We start from the raw sequence: 15,070 nt of genomic DNA, 5'->3' as shown, positions 1-15,070 counted from the left end.
GCCTTTCTGTGTGGAGTTTGCATGTTCTCCCTGTGTGTGCGTGGGTTCCCTCCGGGTACCCCGGCTTCCTCCTATTGTCCGAAAACATGCATGTCAGGTTAATTGGTGACCCTAAATTGCCCCTCGGTGTGAGTGTGGGTGTGAATGGTTGTTCGCCTGTCTTTGTTAGCCCTGCGACAGACTGGCGACCTGTCCAGGGTGACCCTGCCCTTCCCAGCAGCAGCTGGGATCGGCTCCAGCCACCCGCGACCCTGAAAAGGAAGAAGTGTTTAGAAAAAGGATGGATGAATCCCTCTCTTAGTGTTCCTCTGTGAATGGGGACCTTTCAGCAGCATCACAGGTTGACGACAGTGGTCCGGGGTGGCAAGAGTTTCCTTCATGGGTCCTCTGTCGTCTTCAGCAGCTCCAGCAGCGCCCCCACCGCTCGGAAATAACCCTGGAGCCAGCGCAAAAACGCAACAATACACACCGCACAAACAAGTCCTGGACTTTCACTGAAGTGAGGCGGAGCGTACCATCAGAACAGAAAGAGAGCTGCGAGGCAAAACAGTTTGGATTTGCTACATACTTGTTTTAATTTCATGCTCTTTTTTTTTTTAATTATTTCATTTGCAGTGTATCTTTATGGGGGCCGTCCACATCGGGAGATGTGTCTGGTCTGCCTGTGGAGGGTGTCGTCCTGGGGACTCTTCTGGCCTGACTGGTGGGAGGCCTGCAGTATGGTTCATGGACCGCGGTGTGGGTCGGCGTTTGTGGCACCGCTGGATGCGGGTGGCCCCTTATGATTTTTCTCTTTCTCCTGGTTTTTCAGTGTCATTGTTGGGACTGTCTTGTATTTTAATAACTGTTGACTCCCTTTCACTGTTCATCTGACCTCTATACCCTCTGTTCCTCTCTTTTTCTGTCTCCCTCTTTCTAAAAACACATCCTGACGCTGAATCAGTCAATGAATCTGTCTGTCCTATCTTTTTCTCTCTTTCTATCGGTAGTGGGCGGGCAAGTGGCCCCGACTCCGCCCACTACTTCCCTTCCTCTTCTTTTTCCTTCTCCTGATCTTCCCTCCTCTTCCTCCTCCTGCACCTCATTCTAATCGTCTTCCTCCTCTTCCTCTTCCTTCTCCTCCTCCTCCTGATCGTCCTCCTCCATCTCTTGGTCTGCCTGAATAAATGGCAGACTGTCTCGATTGAAGGTGTAGAAATCCATGTTGGGGAGTCCGTAAATCACACAGCAGCTCACTGTGTGGCGTGAGACATGCAAGTCGTGGACATCAGACCACAGATTCAACGTCGGGTCAAAGCACTCCACAAAACGGATGGTGCAAAAGCCGTCGAAGCCCCCAACAACAAAGATGCGATCATCAAGCACTTCGATGCCAAGGTTGCTGCGACTGCTCCTCATGGAGGGCAGCATGCGCCAGGTGTTGGTCAACGGATCATAGACCTCAGCACTGGCCAGACGGCTGACGCCATCATAGCCACCGACCTTCAGAAAGAAAAAGGAACAAAGCATTTGAAAAAAAGTTCTTAATTATATAAATGAATGGATACTTTTTTAAAATAATTATCTTTCTTCATCAGTGGTCAGGATAACTCAGATTCAAAACCCAGCTCATCCAGGGTTCCACGCTTTCTATGAGTGAGTTACATGTTATCTGAGTGTCAGCTTGGTTTGGTAAACTTACCACATAGGCGAGATTCTTATAAGCAACAGCTGCAACTCCACTGCGGTGACTAATCATGTTAGAAATCCTTGTCCACTGGTTGGTTTGTGGGTTGTAGCACTCAGCGCTTCGCAGGACCATCCACCCAGTAAATCCTCCAAAAACATAAATCTGAAGATTAAAGTAAGGACAGGAAGTCATTTTACATTTTAGGCCACAAGTGTTGCCAATGTTTCCTATGTCAATGTTGAGCTACAGTGTTATGGTAATCATGATTAGTATTCTGAACAGGAGAAAATAAAATTAAAAAAAATTATAAATTAGTTATTTCGTCATTAGAGGTCGTTATAAATCCCATCTCCTGTTAGGTGCAGACTATCAAACTTTCAATTCAGCTGCTCCTTGGAGTCACTCACCTTCTCGTGGAGGACTGTGCTACTTGCGTCACTCCTCCTTTCGCTCATGGGTGCTATGAGGGTCCACTGGTTGCTCTCGGGCTGATAGTGCTCTGCAGATCTGAGACGCCACTCCCCATCAAAGCCTCCCAGGGCAAAGATGAGCCCATTCAGCACAGTCACGCTGACGTGGGTGCGGGGCGAATGCATCGGTGCTACCTCTTCAAAAACGTTCATGGTGGGATTAAACCTGCGCACACTGTTGAAAATCTCGTCTCTGTTGTAGCCACCAATGTAATAGATGTATCCATTCAGGAAGGCGGTGCCGTGGGACCTACGAGGAGGTTCTGCAGGGGCTGTCAACTTAGACCAACGGTTGGCCCGGATGTCATATGCCTCGATGCTATTGATGGGATGCCCTTCGCGAAAGCCTCCAATGGCCAACAGAATGGCATTTGGTAGGCGCGGGCGAGCAAAGGGGTTGGAGACGATATCATCACCATAGTTTTTGATGAGGTAACGCAGGATTCTGGAGGCTTTGGTGACCATGGCCAGGCACCGAGAGTCGCTCTTCACCAGATCGTTTGACAGCACATTCATCATGATGTCAGGTAAACCCATCAGACAGAGCCGAATCTAAACAGCAATGAAATGGACACAATTCATGAATATTACCTTTTGAAATATGGCACTTGTTGTCAGTTATCTCTATTTGTCTATGAAACACAAGGTTTTCCCTGTGTACAGCACTCTTTACAACACATGGTGTCACGTCTATCAGATAGTTCACCAAAGTCTTATCAAGGACAACACCTGAGTGCTTAGGAAGAGTATGAGTCACACAGATTACTGTACCTTTGACATCAGATAGCAGAGGTGTTCTTTTCGTTGATTTGGGTCATTGGCGATCCACTTCATAATACCCTCATACACAATTCTCTCTGTCCTTAAAATAAGGTCATCTCTGTCAAGGAAATGAGCAAATTCATGGACACCGAGCTGCAGCAGCTGCTCACTGGAAACCACTTCCTCAAAGCGATCCAGGATGTAGTGGTGGACTTTAGAATGGAGCTCGGAGAAAGAGAAGGTTCTTGTGAATTGCCAAATGCTTATGCAATTCTCTGGGCAGAGTTGTTCCTCCAGGACATGGCTGCAGGTTTGTACAATCTCCCTTACTTCAAACTGATCAGCCACGACCATGAGGCCCAGCACGTTGTCCAGCGCCACAGGAACAGAGCCTGTGTATGCAAACTTAATGATACGCTCCATCATCACAGGAGCGACGCCAGGTATGTTATAAACCCTCTGGCTTGGGCTGGACCACCGAAGGAAAAGAGCTCTGAAGGAGAAAAGTGAAAGAAAACATTTTAAACTTTTGTGAAACAGTTAAAAGGAGCAGGCACGGAGACAACAACTCAAACCACAATAAAGTTTTTGGGTCCAGCACATTTATGCTAAATTTGTACAATTTACAAAATGCTCAGCAGTTTTTCATATTCTATCTATTATACCAGGTGAAACTTAGAACTTTGAAGGACAAACATCGTTTCTCTGTTTCAACTTACTCGAAGTATGGAGAACATTCACACATAATGATTTTGTGAACTGGAAATTCAAAGTCTTGAACTTTAAGAACCGCATCGCAAAACAGTCCAGCTAATCGGAGCTCCTCAACTGAAGCCATCGTGTACCGGGGCTGTCCTTTTACAGTTGTTGTTACTTTAGAAACGTTGTCCTGATACTGGGAATGTTGCTGAATGTACACAGACTTGGAACAAATGGATTTAATGTCTGAAAGTCCTGATGACATAAGAGTAAAGTTGATGACATCACACTTCACCCGGCAACCGTCTCAGCTTCAATACAGTTCAGTTCAGTTCAGTTCGATTCGATTCGATTCAGCTTTATATCTAATTACAACACAATCATTTCTTGGCACTTTTTAAGAGAAAACCCAAAAGTTCCACATGAGCAAAGAAAGCGACTGTGGAAAGGAAAAAAAAAAAAAAATCACTTTTAAAAGGAAGAAAAATTTTTGCGGAATGAGTTTAATTCTTGCTGGTCTGGTGATTTTTGGGAGTAAAATCGAACTGTATGTTGTAGTTATAAACGTGTCTGTAGCTTTGATGGAATTAAAACACTGTGGAGGTCGAGGAGGAGGAGACATGCGAGGGAGAACAGTTGGTGATCTTTATGTCCGTGTTCCATGATGACAGCTTTCAGCAGTCATTTATTTATTTATTTATTTATTGTTACTCACATTAAACACCACATCTCTGTATGCTGGGTGGACATTTACTTTTGATGAGTCAATAAGAAGCCTCTGTCCTTCAACTGCACCTCTTCAGTGCAGTGCAGAGCATCCATCTATGCAGTGGTGCTATGCTGCCGTCAGTCTAGAAACATCTGAGGCGAGAAATAAGCCGTGCAGCTGGAGAGTCTGTCCTTATTTTGGTTTCAGTACACCGCTAGCTTAAACGTTTTCTGTTTTGCGATGTGTTCGGCTCCCTGTGCCTCATTTAATTAGGTTTTGGAAAACTCGATTTTATGTAAATGAGCTGTGGGCAGCCCACGGAAGACGCAACGCATCTCAAAACGCACTGCACCGCTCCCAGGATGCATCACGGTGCGTTTCACATAGACAATGAACGAATGGGATGCGAGAAAAACCGACCAATTCACCGGGCACGTACCATAAGTCAGTGGAGCAGGTTCCAATCTCTCAAAGAGTCCTTGTAAAAAAGACCAAATGATCAAATGAGTGACTGGATGATTGTGATGGATCATGTACGGCATCTTTTAACCACTCAAGTGGTAACATGTCCTGTCAGGGTGAAGGATGCTCACTAGTTTGTGGTTAAGTGAGAGAGATAACCACTACACCACCACTCTATTCCAGAGAGGCTAACAGGCTGAATATCCCCAAACTCAAGCAAGTCAAGGCTCACTTGAAAATCCAAAAATGTTCTGCAGCTCACCCAGAGCTGATGGGGGTTTTTAAAGAATTAAACAGAATGAATATCCACAATATCTCATTAACATTTATGCAACGATTATTTCAATAACACACTTGCGTTCCCTTTAGTCCCAGTGGTCTGCTGTCAGGGTTGTGTCTGACTGACTGAGGCCTCCAGAGTGACACTCTTCAAAGAATGGAACTGATGGAGATATTTTCTAGCCTCGCACAGTGAAACAGACAGACATAGACAAACGGAAATATAAACCCAACAGCTGTTTCCAATTGGAAGCATGATCACAGAAAAAAAGTAAACGTTTGTCCTTGTTATGTCCATTCAAGCAATGCACAAACAGCAGTTAAGTCATTTAAATCCAAATTTTTCCCAGAACAGAGAACGTCCAAATAGTATGTCTTTGGTAACCCTTTTGCAAAATAAATAATAATTTTAAGAAATAATTATGAGGAAAAAAAAAAATGTTTTTCACATATCTTTCCACAATCATTAAAAAAACCATTAAAAACCATAAAAAAACCAAAAAAAAATCATTTTCAAAATCTGTGTTTTATGAGATATTATGTTAGAGATCATTTAAGGTGTCAAAAGTACTTTCTTGGTAAAATACGGTAAATTACTCTCCATTTTGACCTCAATCGGTGACATTAAAATTTCCAAGCTGGAAACCTTGAACACGAATATAAATTAAAATGGATTTATTTCATTGATTAATTACTTAATTAAAATCTGTTAACTTTGGTTCAATGAAAAAAAAAAACACTTTCACACATCACTTTTTGAAACATTCACATTTGCAGAAATTGTCATGTTATGTTGTAAAATATAAAGATTTCTTCATGTCTTTCAGCTTCAACACATCTGAATCTCATGAAGGTTCATCACCAAGTTCAACGGCAGTAAACGGGTCTGGTTCTGTGACTGTTTACTGTAAACATGTGTCACTGCACACTATTCATATAAACACTGTGTTGTTGTTGGAATTCCAGAAAATGCATGGGAAAAAAAAATCACTCAGTAACATTTTTAGAGCCTTAAAATGAAAGATATTTTTTTGCGGTCAAGATTGTGACCAATGGGTTGAAATGGATTAATAGCTCCAGGCAAAAAATCGACATACAGTGTGAATCAGGAAAGAAATGTGTAACATCAATGTCTAATGAATGTTTAAAATGCATAAAAGTGATAAAAAATAAAAGAAGAAGAAGAAGAGCACCTGAACCTCGATCTGAAATGCAAACCACCGCTAAAGGAAGAGATCAGGAAGCTGGGAGTAATGCACAGCTCCACTCTTCACTGAGCAGCAAATCTGCTGCACTTTTATGCCCGTTTATTCTTTTAAAGTTATCCCGAGTACTGACAGAAAGAAGCATATGCTGCTTCCTCTATTCCTCTGCAGCGCCGTGGCCTTGTGAGGTTCACCGGTCCACTCCATCAAGGTAATGTGATTAGTTTGCTCGGCCTGGGACCTGAACAGGTTTCCTCTCGCCGCCAGCGGTGTGTTTGCGTGTGTGTGCACGCACGCATGTGTTTTGTAAGCGTGTGCAGACGCGGTGATGGATGATGAAGACGAACAAATCAATACAAAGGGCCCCTGTCATTGCAGCAACATCCCAATTTACCTCGGCGTGTCGGCGCCGTCAGTCAGCGGGCTGAGACAGAGGGAGAGCGAGAGAGAGAGGGAATAACGACGAGGTTGAAAAGAGCGAAAGGAAAATATGGAATTGAGGAGACAAATGAAGAGGAGAGCAGGAAGCAAGGGACTGATCTGCAGCGGGGGGATCAATAGGACGATACACAGGACGAGGTTCAGGGGAGAAAGTGAAACGAATGATGACTGAAAGCGCGGCGGCTGACTGTGATGGTTCCCCGGCTGGCGCGTCAGTCGCTCGGCTTCACGGCTCCGTTTGTTTGCTTGTTCACTTGTGAACATGCGCGCAGAAAGCAGGGCTGCATGGGAGCGGGCACATCTCATCCAATCCCAAAAGGGCCGCTCTCAACTCTCAGAGGAGATAAGAATGCTCACCACTGACTCTTCAAAATGGATTAAGAGCGTCTTGATTGTGAGTCAATTTTCTCTGAGCTGTAAGCCTTAATGTGTGTTTTCAGCACCAGTGCTTTGCTTTTAATGGTTCCTGCCTGCTTTCTGAATTTCGGGATGGAATTAAGTTATCTGAAGGGAAATAACTAAATGGAAACATCTTTTGGCGGCGGAGTCGTCTGTGTGTATACATGTGCATGTACGCGTGTCTCCGAGCGCGCTAAGCCTCTGCACACCGTGAAGAAAATAACAGTTGCATTAAAGCATTAGCAATGCAGGTATTTCCACAATCCCAGCACTTCACAGCTCTCAGCTCTGTCTATTCAACTGCCACGGCTGACAAGCCCACAAATGACTTTTTGTATTTCTCCGAGTTTGAATTTTTACGTAAATGTCTCAAGGCCGTGGCTGTGAAAGATTACAAGTGTGTGGCTGCAATCGTTTGTCAGGACTGATCAGCAAAGGCCTGCTTTAAAAGTACGGTTTCAATGTTTCCACTGCTTTTTGCTTTGCAGAGCTTTCATACAGAAGGATAAAGTTGCAGACGCGAGGAAGAGGAGGGTTATTTTTCTATGCTGTTGACTCATGCATGAGAGCGATTCGCTGGGTTTGCTCAGCATCCCCTCTGCAGTGCAACATTTCATCTCAATCGTGTTGAATTGTGTTTTAACATTTTCATCAGCTGAGATGACAAACTGTTTATCGATCGTGGAAACAATGATCAGTCTGTCTACTACACCTCTCCATACAAGTTTTCCCATGTGGACATGGCAACATTTTCAAGTAAAAAGTGACGACTCTGTTTTTTCTATCTGAAAAATGAAATATTCTGGAATGCTGTTTAATCTAATTAAACCTCCACCAAACTAACTACAAACTAAAACCTACACAAAGGAAATACAATTGTGAACACTGAGTTGCTGGAATCACAAAGGAGAAGGAAACCAAAACAGGACAACATTAAAAATCACTCTCAAGACCTCTGCTGCTGCAGCAGCTGCTGCCAGACCAGAATGAGCCGAGTGTGAGCTGCAGTCCTCCACCTCGTCACAGGGAGTCTGGCTGATGAGCAGCTACACCTGTTGGGAAGGAGGCAGACCCAGAATGGGAGAGGGATCAGGTTGATCAGCGAGAGAGGGTTGACATTTACATAATCACAGCACCAACCAGTGGCCTCACATGAAATCTGCGTTGTTTCTGTCATCCGAGTGTGAATACAGACTGTTTCCGTCTAAACAGGAAACGGAAATGCAGGAACAACGCCATTTTTAGTCAGTCTTTGAGGCCTTAGGGTTGTGGGCGAGCATTCAAGACTTTCACTCTGCAAACCCGAACACAGACAATGACACACACTCCTATTTACACAATGCAATTTAAGAGTCAAATTAGGCCTGGGTTGTACAACACCATTTCAAGTAAAAACACATTGTTTTTGCAATTTTGTTTCAGAAGTTTCGCGATAACACGGGGCTGCCACTCAAATGCTTAATTTTGGGCGACTCTGAGCACCACTGTCGAGTAAATCGAAACCCAAAATACAACCAAAGTTTTCCATTTACAGTCTGAAAATGTTGCATAAATGGTGTCTGTGTCCTAAAGCTATGGTTTACACCAATCCCAGTACCTCAAGCAAGCCTCTGCACGCATACAGAGAACATGGAAACTTTATAGCGAGGCGAGCGAGCTAACTACTGAGCCCCCGGGATTCATGAGAACCAGCAAAAAAAATCCCAATTCAAAGTCCGCTGCTTGCCATTCTCCTCCTTTAGAGCTTATTACCGTGGGGAAAAGCCCTTTAACCTCCACCACACCTGTAGCAATGCTCATACAACATTCGTAGTGTACTCTCCTCTGTCTCTGCAGAATTACATTCATATATTACCAATTTCCATCACTGAATAATGCATGTGTTTAAAGAAACAGCTTGGAATATTTTTCCATATTCTCACAATGAAAATCTTTCCACGCAATCATTCGCTGGGTTTACGGTGAGAAAGGCATGACTGACACTTGCAGGTACCTATTAGGGTGAAAACCATGAACTTGGTTGCGTCTTGGGTGTGCAGTGTGTTCTATCCCCCAGGAGGCCTCTGTTCCTCCAACATTTCACCTGGGAAACGTTTCAAAAATAATGTAAAGTCAGTCTCCCACAGCTTACAGAGCCTTCACACAATCTGCTCCAGTGTTTATAAAGCGAGCGCTTGGACGCCATGCAGCTGTACACTTAGCAGCTGGCGCCTCACATACCTGCACATCTAATGAACGTCATTATTGGCTTTTTCCTTGGCGAGGCATGTTTTGAGCTGCACTCTGACAAGCTGTTCACAGCATGCCATGATTACAGATCGCTCATGTAAAAAACCCTTTTAATGAGAGATTGCACACCAACTCCATATCGTGGTAGCATTACTCATGTCCCACATACCACACCTGGCAGGCGGGGCGGCAGTTCTGTGTGGAATCGGACCCCATAATGGAAAATTGGACGACATGTTAGTCATACAAGTCGCATAGCATATTGCTTGGAGGACATACGATGGCAATGTTTTTCAGAAAAGACACGTTTACCTTCATTTGCACCATGAACCAGCTGTTAGATGGAATTAAACGGCTGTTTTGAACCCTTATTCAAACTTATAGAGCCACACATTGCAAAAACACGCGTGTCCTTGTCAGTCCCACCATGTGTTTTATTGATAAGTGTCCATCCAACCTGACTCGCTCTGTCAGTTCATCAGTCAGTTATCAGTTAATGGTCACTTTTTCTGGAGTTATGGCCTTCCTTAAAGGATGCGGCTTTAACGAGGCAATTTGTCACGCTCTGATTTACATATCATGTTCCCTTCATGCTCACAGGACAGAGGGAGGCAGGAGGACGGCGATCAGTGAGCCAGGCGTGAGATGACTAACACGTCAAGAACAAGGAGAACTTCAGACAAGTAAACACTTATACTGTAGAATCACATGATGCAAAAAGGAGAAAGCACTGAGCACTCACATTGGGTTTTATCTTTTGACCCTAAGGCCCTGTTTACACAACATTTCAACTGATCGTTTTTAATCGTTCCTATGGTAACATTTTGAAAATGACAAATCATTTCACAGAAACAGCTGGAAATCCCAAAACACGTGCTGCTCTTTGTTTTTGCAATCAAAGGATGCTCTATCAACATTAACAATGGGAGTGAGCGAACATTGTTATGGACAGACTGCCAAGTTGGAGCATTTTCAAAAAGTTCCACTTTAGGGGATATTTAAAAAAAAAAAAAAAGAAAAAAAAAAAGCATTTTCAGTGACTCCCAGCACCATTTTCATGTGAACAGACACCTGAAATACAACATGAGTGTTCCATCTTTACTTTAAAACCTGTGTAAACGGGCCTCGAAAACAGACCCAAAACATAGAAACAAGCTTTAAATAATGTACTGACCTCTAAACTCCAAACCGCTGACATCAACATTAATACCATCATAAATATAAACCAGCAATCAATTGGAAAAAAAGTCACTTTAAATATCTCTCCCGATCAACCAAACTCACAGTATAATTTCCCGAAGCGCAGTGCTTAAATCATCTAGATGGGATCATTATTAAGACATGTCAATATATACCGTCACGTAAATTTCTTCTCCTCGTGCTATTAGCTTAATTGGCAGTGGTTGCATTTCTCCCTGCATCAGAATCCAGAGCTGCATTTAGAAAAACACATTCAGGAATAATAACATATGTAAAGCATCAGCAGGAACACGTAAGGAATCACTTCATCTGGAACAAATGTGGCAAAACAATCATAATCACAGCTGCGGGGGGGAAGGTAATGGAGAGGTGATTCATTTTCTGCTTTTTCTAACAACTCCACCTCGCCATCTTTCCTCAGGTGGCCCTATATACTATCACTATTTACTGTGGCACGCATGGTCAGCAGCATTTTCTAAAAGTCAGTTGAAACTGAGTAAGTTTCTGAACCTTCTGTCAAATGATCTTCAAGATGCATGACCACTGAACCCAATGACTGTAAGACTTACATGTTTGTTTTTTGAGATTGGGAGTCAATTTATAGCAGTTTGGTCAGGGGCCAAAAGTATAATCTGTTTTTCTGACCAAACCAACAAACGAAAAAGGAAAAAATGGCTCAATTTTCCTTTTTTCGTTTTCAACCAAAAAACGAAAAAACGGTTTTTTCTTTCTCAATTCAAAACCAAAAACAAAACCAACACAAGCAAATTACGGCCGAATTTTGTTTTTTGGATTTCAATTTTTAGTTTTTTAGTTTCAGGTCTCAAAACGAAAAAACGGAAGCACGTGACCCCTGACGTCACGGGTCAAATGGCCTCCCTACCAAAATAAAAGCCTTACTAATAAATGGGCAATTAAAGATAAATTGCGTTAAATAGCGTTTTTATTTTTGCACAGCATTTATTGCATACACTACTAGGCTTGTAATAATGTTGGAAAATAATAATAATAATAATAATTATTATTATTATTAACAACAATACCACTACTACTACTACTACTACTACTATGAGAATAATTATAATAATAATAATGATTACAGGTCTGCTGCCTGGCCTGCATACATCTAATTCGCGGACGCCAGATCGTTAAGTGTTCACCTTTTCGATAAGTGTGACATGTCTGTTGATCATAAAATACGTGGGTCATTTTAACTTTGTGACATGTCAGCTGCATGGCGGTGCTGATGAGAAACGTTTCCCTTTTTCGCCCAGTAGATGGCAGTGTGAGCCAATTTAGAAGAAAAATCCAGTACTCAGTTGAGGGACTGACGGCCCGAACGCACTGGACGCGGTAGCACCGCGCACACGGTAGCGCCGCGCACGGCGCTTCTGATCGCCTCCCATGTTAACCTATCTGACTGGCCGCACACAATGCGCACAGTGGCGCCGCACGCCCACTCCGCTTCGTTCTATTTTTCACGCGAACCGCGAGCGCCGTGAGCGGCAACTGTCAAGCTGGATCAAGCAGATCGGACCAGACAGGAAGTTGGAAACAGAAAAGGCAAGAGAATCCGGTCAATTTTCAAAATAAAATAAATTAAATGACGATTAGTTACAGTGTTGCTCGTCCGTCTGTCACTGGGTCTAATCACAAGAGAGACGGACACACACACACACAAACAGACGCGCGCGCGCGCGCGCGCACACACACACACACACACACACACACACACACACACACACACACACACACACACACACACACACACACACACACACAGCGACAGAGATTCGCGTGATGCAGAAAAAAAGAGGACAGGAGGAGAAAAAGTCTCTCCAAAGGTCACCAGAACACACACATCCATCCCGGCAGAGCGAGACAGAGGAAAACCGAGAGCAGACGGATCAGCCGAGTGCAGTCGATGTGTGACCAGCGGAGAGCGCAGGCAGCAGATCCAATACGAACAGCCAAGCGCCGGCGCGGAGACTTCGCGGCGCGTGCGGTGCCTCCAGTGCGTTCGGGACGTAAGGATCTTACAATGTTCATATGCTCCTATGGACAAACAGTGGCATGCTCCTCTTTCTTTATTCTTTATTCCAGACTCGAAATGGTTCATAAAATTACACACAAATACTAAAGACAGCAACAAAACAGAAAAACAGCATGACACATATAAACTAAATAAACACTCCCTCCAGTGTCTCCAGAGCACAGAAGTGTACCAGACACTGCTCTGCCCAGGTTTGACAGAAGCTTGAATAATTTTATCATCAGAGTCCATGAGTCGCTTAATAAACTTAAAAATAAAATTTCTAATAACAGCATTCAGTGTTCTGACATTATTTTGCACAAACAACCGGCTTGCACTGGTCCACTGAGGGACCTTCATTAGAAGCCTAAAGGCATCACTGTTTGCCACATGCAACTTTTTAAATTTGGCTTTTGTGTAGCTACACCACAAGCATTGTTGTTAATAATAATAATTATTATTATTTTCTAACATTATTACAAGCCTAGTAGTGTATGCAATAAATGCTGTGCAAAAATAAAAACGCTATTTAACGTAATTTATCTTTTATTGCCCATTTATTAGTAAGGCTTTTATTTTGGTAGGGAGTCCATTTGACCCGTGACTTCAGGGGTCACGTGCTTCCGTTTTTTCGTTTTTAGACCTGAAACGAAAAAACGAAACATTGAAATCCAAAAAACAAAATTCGGCCGTAATTTGCTTGTGTTGGTTTTGTTTTTGGTTTTGAATTGAGAAAGAAAAAACCGTTTTTTCGTTTTTTGGTTGAAAACGAAAAAAGGAAAATTGAGCCATTTTTTCCATTTTCGTTTGTTGGTTTGGTCAGAAAAACAGATTATACTTTTGGCCCCTGACCCAGTTTGCATTTCCACATGGATTGAATTTCATACAACCACATTATGCATCAACTTGTAATACTGATCTTTATTATCCTGTTAGTTTAATGTATGAGGTGTGAATACGATACAATATGGCCCATGTTTTTTTTGTTTTTTATCCCCAAAAAGTCCAAGTGACTTTAATTTCCCACCATAAACTAATGTCCGGGAATTTTTCCCAGGGGTAAAAGGTCTCCCAGCACATTGTGATTTGCATTTCCACATCAGGGCCAAAGCCACAAGAAGATTAGGCAAATTAGTCCACTGACATATTAAATGCCCAACGGTTTCAAATTCCCTCTGAATGTCATCCTTTGCAAAAATGGGCAGCGAAGCCTGGACTTTGTTGTTTGTCTGCTGGATAAAAAGGCTCCGGGGCTTCATTTTGATTATTGTCAGCCACAAAGTGGAAGCAAAACAGAGAGTCTGCATTTTTGAAAGTGGTGGAAAAAATGCAAATTTAGTGCAAAAAGCCGACTTGTTGAAGTAGCTGCAATGTCTGCATGAGTCAGTGGAAAATGTAATTCTTTTTGGATAAAAGTCCCTGCGGTGTTGACGATAAAGGATGCATTGAATACCTCTGTCGTGTTCCAGTGGGTCTGTCCTAACGGGATAGGCGACTTGCTGTGGAGGGACAGTTTGTGTGATTCTTAGACCCCTGGAGCAACGCTGGTTGGACTATTAGATCTTATTTACATGCTGCTTCAAGTGAAAATGCTTCTTTTTTGCATTTAAACAGCAACATTTTGAAAATGATGTCTGTTTACAGGGTAACAGTAGAAACAGAAACTTGCCCATTACAAAGCCCAAAGCTGCTAAGATGTTAATTCTCGGTTCGGTCATCATTCAAGGAAAAGAACGACTCTTCAGCCGTCGATTAAATTTCTGTTTCCAAAGGCATTTGTGGCGATCAGGCAGCAGAGCAGTGAGGACAGCGCTTGAGTTGGGGAAGTCTGTCCATTGGACTGAGGAGATGCGTTTGCGTTGGTGCCACACTGCGCAAAGAAAAGGCTGCAGAAGTCATTATACAGAGCATCTTCAGACACGTTATCTAGCAGACATCCAGCCGCTTCAACAAGGCCAGAGCACTCACAGTGAACTGAAACTCCGCAGCAGCTGTGGCCTCACAACTTTCTATGAGCTTCAGAATGCTGGCGATTGACCGAGGTGGATCAAACAAAGATGTCCACACGTCACACTAAGAGCCTCCGTTGAATTCTGCACGTCTTTTAGCGAAAAAAGCATTTCAAACAAAGAGCTGTTCAAAAGGTTAAAAAAACGGAATCTGTGGCGTCCTGCTGAAGCGGCGCTGGAGGTGGAGGTGGATCGGGCATATCGACCATCAGGAAGGCTCCGTCGCCAAAACTGCCTGGCACTGGACACCAGAGTGAAAACCAAGGAGGGGTCGTCCCAAGATCAAAGACCTGGAGCAGGATTTCTCCCAAGGCCGAGGACCTGCCCGGCAGACGCGCAGCTCGGAGTGGGCGAACCTGAATGTGCTGAAATCTAACCTGTGATCTCATGTATTTCACCATTTACCATCAACATTCAGCGGATATGCAGAAGAGTAGAAGTGATTACTCCCTTCAAGGACACACAGATTGGTGACAGGTTAATTCGGTTGGCCTCATCAAGAGCT

General features: G+C 43.4%; 1 protein-coding gene across 1 annotated transcript; it reads right to left on the bottom strand.

Annotated features, from left to right (window-relative positions):
• Window positions 1-376: 376 nt before the first annotated feature.
• On the bottom strand, window positions 377-3,739 carry LOC115399233 (kelch-like protein 10). Its single transcript, XM_030106514.1, has 6 exons — window positions 3,621-3,739; window positions 2,911-3,394; window positions 2,077-2,691; window positions 1,682-1,831; window positions 1,117-1,482; window positions 377-436 (listed from the first exon to the last, which is right to left on the bottom strand). Exons 1-6 carry the CDS (start codon window positions 3,737-3,739, stop codon window positions 377-379), a joined length of 1,794 nt encoding a protein of 597 aa, XP_029962374.1.
• Between the last annotated feature and the right edge of the window lie 11,331 nt (window positions 3,740-15,070).

This window comes from Salarias fasciatus, chromosome 13, assembly GCF_902148845.1.
Source record: "Salarias fasciatus chromosome 13, fSalaFa1.1, whole genome shotgun sequence".
In the NCBI taxonomy this organism is placed as follows: domain Eukaryota; kingdom Metazoa; phylum Chordata; class Actinopteri; order Blenniiformes; family Blenniidae; genus Salarias; species Salarias fasciatus.
This window is presented reverse-complemented; position numbering and strand designations above follow the sequence as displayed.

What these genes read in the sequence shown, in the direction of transcription:
- LOC115399233 (XM_030106514.1), bottom strand. Translation starts at nt 3,739, where the DNA reads ATGGCTTCAGTTGAGGAGCTCCGATTAGCTGGACTGTTTTGCGATGCG. An exon ending in GAATGTTCTCCATACTTCGA is followed by an intron (nt 3,395 to 3,620) that starts GTAAGTTGAAAC and finishes TTTCTCCTTCAG; the next exon opens with AGCTCTTTTCCTTCGGTGGT. An exon ending in TCTGCTATCTGATGTCAAAG is followed by an intron (nt 2,692 to 2,910) that starts GTACAGTAATCT and finishes ATTGCTGTTTAG; the next exon opens with ATTCGGCTCTGTCTGATGGG.